At 41.3% G+C, this 10,635-nt stretch overlaps 1 protein-coding gene across 1 annotated transcript in view; it reads right to left on the bottom strand.

Annotated features, from left to right (window-relative positions):
- The window catches only part of LOC116700210 (cell adhesion molecule 1-like), a 393,444-nt gene that overhangs the window by 60,548 nt on the left and 322,261 nt on the right, over positions 1 to 10,635 (bottom strand). Inside the window, 4 exon segments of the mRNA XM_032533207.1 lie at positions 4,220 to 4,221; positions 4,506 to 4,542; positions 4,544 to 4,581; positions 7,307 to 7,316. Coding sequence (XP_032389098.1) covers positions 4,220 to 4,221; positions 4,506 to 4,542; positions 4,544 to 4,581; positions 7,307 to 7,316 — 87 coding nt within the window.

Below are 10,635 nucleotides of genomic sequence, written 5' to 3'. Positions count from 1 at the left end.
TATATATATATATATATATATATACACATTGCGGTTTTCTAGTCTTTACGACTACTCAAAACGCTCTTACATAGTACAGGAACCATTTGCCATTCACACACATTCATACACTGTGGCTGAGCAACCGTACAAGGTGCCACCTGCTCATCAGATGAACATTCACACGTTTACACTCCGATAGCGCAGCATCCGAACTGAGGGTTCGGTGTTGCGAGAACCCTTCAACATGGGACTGCAGGGCCAAGGATCCAACCACCAACCTACCGATTGGCAGGCCACCTGAGCCACAGCCGGCCCTAATGCATCTTTGGACTCAAATCTTGGGATGTCTGAGCATCCTTGCACCACCAAGAAGAGTTCTTTCTCTATCAGTACTATATGCCCGTAATGCCATACAGTCACAAATAAAAGGGGGGCTATTCCCCTAATAAAGTACACGTCAGTGTGGAATTTACTATATGACAACAAGAAATTAGAGTGTTTCCCACAATTATAGTCCTTAAGATTAACAAATAAACCTCCTTTTTAATAGACTCTAGCAATTGTTTACTAGAAAAAAAGGCTAATCAAAGAGAGTTAAGATGTGAAAAAGAAGACTTATTAAAATGGCATTCCTCCCTCTGTGTAAAGCTAAGAGCAACAATAACTGGGAAGCAGCTTTGTCTTGAAATTGCAAGCTTTCAACGCACGTATACTAATGAGTGTTGCTGTGTAGGTGGGCGCCTACCAAGCATCTGTATTTGTTCTTTTTTTCTACCTTGACTGAGGTCTATAGCATGGTGACAGATTCCATTTTTATGACAATGAGCCCAGAGCACCGAGGGTGAAGAGAAAAAAAAACAACAAGACAAAACACCTCAATTTTGTTGCCACAACTTCCAATGGCCACTGCCAGCTATTGTTATTTCCCCCGAGTGTGTGCTGATGCTTTCTCTTGTTGCATTTTGTTGCGGTGTTTTAACTTGTTCCCCTCCATTTGAAAACATGTGGTGTGGAGGGAGCAGGCAAATAGGAGAAGAGACAAAAAGATGGTTTAAAAAAATCTAGGAAAAGAAAATGAAATAGCAGTTGGAGCTCAATAGCAAAAACAAACAAACCACAAGTGTATTTAATGGGTGTGGTGAACGGCTCGAACAAGAGAGTGCCATGTCTATTTCAAGTGCTCTCCAGATGAAATGAAATGTAAATAATTATTAAATATATAAATATGAGGGAGTGAGATACATGACCTAGAAAAAAATAGTTTCTGTAGGTGGAAGGGGATGTTGTGAGGGCGTAAAGTGAATCCAGAGGAGGAAGATAGACAGAGACGGACAAAAGAGGTAAGATGGGGCTGCAAGGAGAGAGGAAGGGCAGGCGTCTAGAATACAAATGTCTGCCTGCAGCCGGGGCCCCCGTGCTATCTGCTGGTAATGACTGCTCAACTCTCAGCTGCTCTAATGAAAATGACTTCCAATTCCTGGCTCACTGTATTGATTGTGTTTTCATCTTTATAAAATGAATACAAGTAGCGAGCTTGTCTCTATGCCAAGTATGGAGACTGCGGGGGGCTGGTGGACAGAGGCAGTCTAAAGTACACAGTGTTTGGTTTGGTGTGTGTATGTGTGTTTTTCTACCCTTCAGAGAATCATAGAGAGTTTTAGGAGCGCACACACACACACACACACACACACATACACACACACACACACACACACACACACACACACACACACACACACAATCTTGCTTTGATTTAGGATTAAAAATTACATTTCTGACTAGTTTAGGTGTCATAAGGGCCAGCACCACTGAGACTCTTCCCTCCCCTCTTCTATAGTGGTTTATTCTGTCCCCCTCTCAGAGTAGTATGTTCCATCCGGCCAAGCAGTTCACAAGATCTGGAGAGCTTTGATAGTTCCAGTAGTTAGTCCAGTAAAATAAAAAAAGCATATCTTAATGCCTTTGTTTCTGACTGTTCATCCATTAAAGTGTTTACTTTAAGTCTCATATTAATATGGTTTTGTGTATAATCATCAGTGCTGAGTTAATGCTATGCTAATTGGACCCACTTAACTGTAATTACATTGGTGTAGTGTTAGCTTCCATATGTGTCAAGCCTGTGCTTAATGTAATTACATTCAATGCACCTCTGGTCTGGTATTCATTCATTCATATGTAGTCTGTACATTTTGTCAGTTAATATTCCTCTGGGTTAGTATTTGGTGTATTTAGCCTGTAGTAATGTTCTAAGTATCTTATTTGTGGGTTATCTAGTTATATACATATTTATTGGTAATAGTTGCCTATCTGTCAACTATTCTCTTTATTGGATAATTTAGTGGGGTTAACTGGCCCCATTGTTGTCTTGTGATCCCACCTTGTGGCAGTGCTACCCATAGCGGTGTTTTTTTCATTCAGTTCTTTATAACGACTGCTTACATGTTTTGTATTATGTTTCCTTACCCTGTATGTTGTTCCTTCCTTTTCAGATTCACACGAAAATAAATAAAACTAACAACACAAAGGTATGCCTGTACACTCTGTTAAGCCTCTTCTGCAATACAGATTTCATAACTGGACTATGTTGTGACTCGACCCTTGACTTTAGTGGTGTGTGGTTTTGATTTCCGGTCTGGAAAGCAGCTTGAATAGTGCTATAAAATTATTATTATTATCATTATTATCATTATAATACCCCTTCTCTAGTCTTCATGACTTCTCATGCTGGCGCAGCATCCGGGGCAAGCAGACTGCAGGGTCCACTGACCTTCTGATTGGTAGACAAACGCTCTACAACCTGAGCCACAGCCGCTCTCCTCTTTGTAAGACTACTCGAGAGTGAAAAAGAGCTAACTGTGCTGGGCACAAACACAAGCTGTGTATGTACTGTATGCAGCTATATGCATTTTGGCAATGTTATTCTGTGGGAGTGGTTTGAAAGGTTTTGATGGATGTTTTGATACTTTTTGTAGTAGGGGGTAGGGGTTTGTTTGAACGTCAACAGAAGTGACTCATGGTGCACCTTTAAGGTTGTTATTCATGGCCACATTGGAATTTACTTATTTATAACACCAATTACAATGCCACACCCGCAAGTGTGGTTACATCACAATCTGTTTCTGATGTAATATTCATAGCTCCAGCCTCATCTGATGATTATTTTGTCCCAATCAAATTTGAACTGCCTTGTCAACAAACTAATATGATACAGAACCAACTACACTCATGTTTGAATAGCCTGAAACTCTCATTCCTTTACTCACCCCTGAGTGTCCAAATGGCTTCATTTGCACTCCATTACATCTCATATCACAAAAAATCTAACAAAACAAGACCTTGGTTAACAGATGATACATGTGGAATTACAGCCTAAGCAAGAGTGTTCTGATGCTCTCGTTCTGAGGTTCATTTTTGACATCACTTGGATACTGGTCTTTGTGCTCAGCTCTGTGTACAAAAATATGTTAACTTGGTTTAACACCTAACTTCTACTGTGCACTCTCTGTCTCACACAGTCTCCCTAGATACCATCAGAACATTTACAAGAATAACACCCTGCCTATTCAACAGTCTTTCTGCTAAAATTCCTCCTGTTAGATATTAGGACCCAGTCCCCTCACTATCATTGGTGCCCCTTTCTGCTCTTTCCTCCGCCTTTAAAGGGGTGGTAATTAAACACCTGCTCAAAATATCACACAGTGATTTTGATGTGTTCCATAATTACAGGCCAGTTTCAAATCCAACCTTTAAAAATTCCTGAAAAAGAAAAAAACAGCCATTCAATTAAGTAATTATGTATACTGAAATGGTCATATAGAATTGTCTGGCCTCAGGTCTTTCTTTTTTCAGCTTTTTCTTCTTCTCTGTGACATTTGCTTGTATCACGTCAACCCTCTTATCCATCAGCTTTACTCCAACTCCTCATTAGAGGAGACCTCCGCTCCCAGTGAAGGGACTGGTCCTAGAGCCAATGGTTCCTCTAACCTTTCGTTCCCATCGTCCCCGCAGTGACATTTCACATTTTAAGCCAGCTGTCATTGCTAATTCAACAAAATTTAAACCCGATTTGACCCAACGTCTTGCCGATCTAACATTGCCCCAACTACCCTTTTCAGTTTGCATTTTTTTTAAATGACTAAAGAGACAAGAGTCAAATCTATTCATATATAAGTATTTAGAGGACTACTAATGTTCCCATATATGCTTACATCACACAGTAGAACTGTTTCTGTCAGACTGCTGGAATTGTGAGTTGTAAATGTGTACATCCCCATGCGATTTAATCGTTTCTCAACTCTGTATGCTGCTGTAAAAGTTATCTTCACAACTGCAAAGAAAAAACACACTGTTCCACGTACCGGTGCAACAAGACACTCATATGAACATAATAACGAATAACGGGAATTTAGATGAATATATAAATGTGCTTTTTTCTACCCATGGCACATTTTTAACTGGTTACAATGTGTGTGTGTGTGTGTGTGTGTGTGTCTGTGTGTATGTGTGTGTGTGTGTGGTCTCACTGGGTTTGCCTTGGCCTGACACGTCAGTTCCAGGTTCTCCCTCCCTGGTCAGACCCTGAGGAAATTCTACCCCGATCTATCCTCTGGTTTGTCTGAAAGGAGAGAGAGAGAGAAGAAGAGAGAGAGAGAGAGAGAGAGAGAGAGAGAGAGACAGATAGTCAAATCTTGAGACATCATAACCGGTATTTTCCACTGCGTTCCAGAGGCGCCGCGGGTCCCGCTAGCAATCACAGCCACTCAAGTCAATGGTGGATATTTTACCACGTGCGCCAAGTGCGCCATGGCGCGTCCCAGAAGCGTGCGTGAAGCGGCTCTCCGCTGAAAATACGCGGCAGGTCTATTTTCACGCGAGCCCCCCCCCCCCCCCAATATCGTTTATGTCTCCTTTTTAACACCATGGACAACGAGATATTCATCTTGGAAGTGGAAAAACACAATAAGACATCACAAATCCAAGAGAAATCATGGAGCTTTAAAGGTGCTCTGCCACACAAAACCATTTTTACTTGCATTTTTTTAAATATGTATGGTCTATATGCGTTTGTGTTATGTGGTGAATGTGAAAATGAACTGCTACCTCCTCTGTCAGCTCTAGCCACTGAAAAGAAATAAACAGAGAAATCAGGCTGATTACAAAAGCTGGTCAGTCTGATGTCATGTTGCCCGAGCTCATTACTATTCATGAGCTCGCCTAATTGCGCTGGGTAAAGTATACTGATAGCCAGGCTCTCATTGGCTAGCTGATAGCCAATCAGAGTCAAGCAACTTAGCTTGTTGAATATTAATGAGAACTGGCACAAATAAGCTGAGTCTTCCTGCAGCTTTTTCTACCACGCTAGAATGGCTTGAAACAAGGTAACAAGGCATTTGTTCCATAAAAATGTGACAAAGTCCATGGTAGAACTTCAGGCATTACCACAAAGTAATGAAATACGTGTGGCAGGGCACCTTTAATTACAGGAGTGCTTGAAGGTAGATACTAGCTTTAGAAACATGTGATTGTTCTGTAAAGGGACAATAAAATATGTGAGTCGCGCTTCTGAGACACTCCACTTTTGAGACACTCCCAGTGTGGTATGGCACGTGGCAGAGGACGGAACAAAACCGGAACGCAGCCCAGACGCGCCAAGTGGAAAATGTCTGTGACAGGTTTACTTTCTACATCTGTGTTCAACGATTGATTGCTATTTGCAGTCATGTTGTTTTTAGTATACATTAACATGAGAAAAGAAAGAAGTTAGGACATTTTAAACTCATCATATAAACTGCCAAATATGTTCAAATCTTGTTCATTTGAGTTCTCACACAACCCAGTCTCCCACAAAAGATGTCCACATGCAACAACTCTGCATCATCATTTATGTTCAGTGCACTTCAAATGATCAAATTTTCCCAAAGTGTTTGACTGGACCCATCCTAAGAGGTGCTGCATGAAAAAAGTAAAAATTCATGTCACATCGGGACTGACCTTAGGCACTCAAGCAGTGAGAGAATCATTAGCTGATTGGCATCACCTTTTGCTACTCCATCGGTCTACCTGCTGACTAGTAGCATCCAATCATAGTCATAGCGGTGTAATGAACAGACATTTTAAAGCAATAGTGCATAGCTTTGGTCTCCCCCATGAGGAATTCTAAGTAACAACATGATACAAGCCTTCGATGATCATGTACCACCCCCACCTCTCCTCCACACAGTTGCTTGTAGCCAAGGAAGACACAAAATTAAAACACATGGACTCTTCAGAAGAGGTAATTATCTTTGCTAGATTTTCTGTGCACAAAACACAATTTTCTGTCATACTGAAAAATACAGAGCAAGTTTTGAGGCGCTGATAGTCTTAATTAGCTTACTATTTACTCATTTGGCAGTGGCTTGAATGAAACGGACGTCCACTAATATAAAAAACGTACGCACTAAAGCTTTAACCAGACTCATTATTATTATTATTATTAGCCAGCTAATATGATCATACCAGCTGTGCCTGGTGCTGTGGCTCCGCCCAGTTTGTCCAGTTCTGCTGCTTCTGCCTCTCTTTGAGGAGTAGCCTTTGTTTGCCAATGTCAGCAAATGATTTATATGGAATCTAAATCAATATTGGCTTAAATAAAGTTTGTTCTTCCATCAGTGTTATTTGTTTTACACAGAATGACACAGTACACTGCTCACAATAATAACATGAATAGTCCCTATGTAGGTTTAAGAAAGAAACAACACTAATGCTACGCTCACGTGTGGCCGGCTGTTTTCATAAACTGACATTTCAACCTCTTCATTTTCAAAAATAACATTGTGCATAACTGTCAGTTTTCAGAAAAGTGTTTATTTACACATACCCGTGTATATATTCTGTTGAGAGCATGCCAAACCTGTAGGTGGCAGTGTAACGAGAAGCTCAAGCCCAAGTTAGCCAATCAGAATATCCAAAATAGCAACAACAGCAACAAATCACTTCCTCTCTCTTGTCTTCCTCACTTCCTCGGCGGCTTAAACCTCCGTTTGTCTCAGTTTACATGCAAACATGCAAACAAAGCTTTCCAAAATATTCACTCTGGCCAGTTCTGTTTAGAAAGACTCGTTTTTAGAGGTGACTACTCCGTTTACATGTAAGCAAAGGGTACAAACGAAGGGAAATGTCTCAGTTTTTTAAATAACCACGTACATGTAAACGGGGAATAAGTGTACAAACAACAACCATGCCCTGCCCCAGCAGTGTTGAAGTGAAAGAGGTGGTCAGCAGTTGCCAAAAGAGACTTTTTTTATTCCAACATTTTTTATTACGAGCTTCATGCTACACAAACTTTGATTGGTCTGGGTGGATTTGACTTGACATTATGTAAACAATAACACACATTCCTGATGTTTTCCTGTTACAAAACATCTACTACTACAATTACTGCCTTAACCTCAACCTGATTTTCCATTGCATCAAATAACTCTTCAGCAGTGTTGGGTCTACCTTGGGTTTAATATTGATGGAATGTAAAATCCACCTAACGCCAAAAAAACAAGCCAATACTTTGAGGAATTATGGATGTAGTGTAATGCAGAACCACAAGTAGCCCCTGAGTTTTTCCAAAGATGTTACCTGATAGAGTCACAACAAAAAAAACAGAAGACATAGTTGACAAGCTGAGGCAGCTGGGAAGAAAATGTAAGAATGTTGTTTTGACAATCATTGGGGCACTTTGACAGTTGCTGCTGTGCTAGTCTTTGCAACCACTGCGTTTTCTATTGTTCCCATTCCCTTGACCATTGCTGGTGTTACCAAAAGAATTTCTCATCTTGGTGTGAAAGATGATCCTTTATTCTGGACAAATATGGAATGTTTTATTCAATCTATCATTTGGGTAAAGGACTGAATTCAGTGTTATCATGTACTGAAACTGAGACTGAGACAAAACTAGCAAAACAAACGTTCCGCTCCAACTTATGCCTTTTAAGGTACCCCACTATAAGAAAATCATAAATGAGGGGAATAAGTCACCAAATGTATCAGGTCACCAAATGTATCAGGGTTTGGTCATACTTACACAGTATCATCATTGTTTTACCAGCAGGTTGAAATTTAAAATAATTGCTAACAAGATTGGCAATACATTGATTAACCTGAAGACCACACTTGAATGCCTTCAGCACATTAGGACTATTACTCAAAAAAATGTAAAGTTTTTGTGCATTAGATCCTGTAGATATGTACCTCTAGAGTCACCGCACACCAGATTGATTGCTGAGTCACAATGGTGTAATTACAGTTTTCCGATTGTGATGTAAATTATTCTTGTTCTTTTCCCAGTTTTATAGCCTAAATGCCCAGCGTGCATTTTTAATCAGCCTGTAGACAGAGGGTCTGAGTTATGGTTTTCAAAGCCGGCTGTAAAGTTTCACACTGCTGTTCGACCTTCTCGGCAACAAACAGCACATGTCTGGCCATCCATCTGTCTAAATCACACCCTGTCAGTGGCCGGCTCTCAGTCTTGGTGATGGACAGCAGATGGGCAAAAAGCCAAGTCTTCTGCTCAGTGGGCATGCACAGGTTTAGACAGCAACCCTTTGGTTTTGTTTCCACTACAGGCACTACATGGCATCCTGCATCTTTTTCTTTGCTCACAACGTCATCTGACCTTGTCATCTCGGAGCCATAAATATGAAGGACGACAGGCATATGGAAGTTGTTTTGATAGCCTCAAGTAGTTATGTCAGAGCTTTCTTGTCTCTGCTTGATGGAAAAACACACACGGCGCTGCCAGATCTGGATACTGCCACTTCAGTGGAAATGAAATAGTGTCTACAGTATGCAAAAGGACCGTTATCATTATGCTAACTGAATCATTTGCCTTATTGTGTGCCTCACCTCATAAGCACTCAAGACGGCACTATCCATCTCTCCGCAGCTGGCTGACCTTAAGGGAAAACCAACCAGGCAAGGGAGCAAAAACAGCTTGCTTTTTGCTTATACACATAAACATTACAGTCTTTTTTAATTATGCTATCCCCTGACAATGGCCTTTTTTGCTGTTTCTTACTTCACAAAGCACTCCATTACGCTCACAAATTGCCCACACAATGAGTGATTGAAATGTAAATCACCTCACCCCGTCTATCAGTATAATATATAATCAGTTAATCAGTAAACAAATAGTCTGTCACTGTATAGTAATAGGAAAAAAACAGGCTTTCATTTATTTATCATTTCCTAGAAAGGAACCGATTTGTAACTGGATTATTAGAGAAGGTTTTTTTTAGAAAAGACCATATAGTTTAATTTGGTTATTTTGGTTATGGAGACTGGATTTTTAGGAACCATTCAGAACATTAGGCCTACAGTCAATTTGGTAGAACATATGAAACTAATAATTACAGTTTACAGATATTGAAATCACCACCTGTATTGGTACTGTATGTTCCACGTGTCAAAAACCAGTTCAACGCATGTGACAAAGAGGGGAGACCAGGCAGGTTAAAGTAACAGTTAAATGTTTATTGTTAACTAAACAAAATACCTATTTTCTTTTTTTTAAGATTATTTTTGGGGCTTTTCCACCTTTTTTGACAGGACAGCTATGTGGGAAAGGGGAGAGAGAGGGCAAATACATGGAGGAAATCGTCCCAGGTCAGACTTGAAACCTGGACCTGTATGTCGATGCATAAACCTCTCAGTACATGTGCACCTGCTTTACCACTCAACCAACGAGTGAGGAATCAATGGTATCAGTAGTGTGTGTGGTGTGTGGGCGAGTGAAAGATTTGTGGATAAATGACGACTGCAACAGAAGTGGTCAAACAACCCCAAACCGGGAGGTGTGCAGCCTAGAAGAAGGCAGAGAGAGAACAATGAGACGTGACTTGTATAAAGTCTTGGTTGAGGCCTACCCAGGTGTCAACCAATTAGCTGACGAACCCTCCCAAACTGCCAGCTCAGCCAGGAAAGCCAGAGAAGCCAACAGCAGGCAGTAAAGGGAGGGGTCATAACACACGCTGAACAGTAATATTCTTCGGTTAACCTACCACACCTTGGACACAAACTGATTGAACCCCTCCCACTACCACTGGCAGGAGGCTGCAGTCCATTAGGACCAAAACCTCACACCATAAAAAGTTTCTTCCCCTGAGCAGTAAAGGCCGTTTTATGCTCCATGCAGAGTTTTCACCGTAGCCCACGTAAGTGGCCTGGTGGTTGTACTTGGTGTGTTCGTCGAGCTAGCATGTGTGTGTGTGGGGGGGGAGAGTGTGTGTGTGGAGAGTGGCGGTGATTAGCTTTGGAGTGAGAACTGACTCCAGAGTCAGATAGTGAGAGAAACAAAGTGTCTCCCCTCTGTGTTTTCTGACCACGGTGAGACATCTTTAGCAAAAAAAGTTAACCCTCTCCTTGATTTCATGTTGTTTATGGAGAAGGAGAAGCAGGAAATTCAGGGGAAACGCAACGCTGCCAAGCCACGACAGAGAGTCGTGTGTCGCCGCAACGTGTAGTTATATTTTTTTGTGCACGTCAGGCTACGGCGTAGGGTCCGGCGAAGACCCAGCGGGGTCTGCGGGGGTACGCCGTCGATTCAATGCAGAACCATAAAACGGTCTTAAGCCTCATCAAGAAGGCCCCGGACCACCACTGACACAGACTTTTAACCCTCCC

This window comes from Etheostoma spectabile, chromosome 13 (assembly GCF_008692095.1).
Source record: "Etheostoma spectabile isolate EspeVRDwgs_2016 chromosome 13, UIUC_Espe_1.0, whole genome shotgun sequence".
Lineage (NCBI taxonomy): Eukaryota > Metazoa > Chordata > Actinopteri > Perciformes > Percidae > Etheostoma > Etheostoma spectabile.
This window is presented reverse-complemented; position numbering and strand designations above follow the sequence as displayed.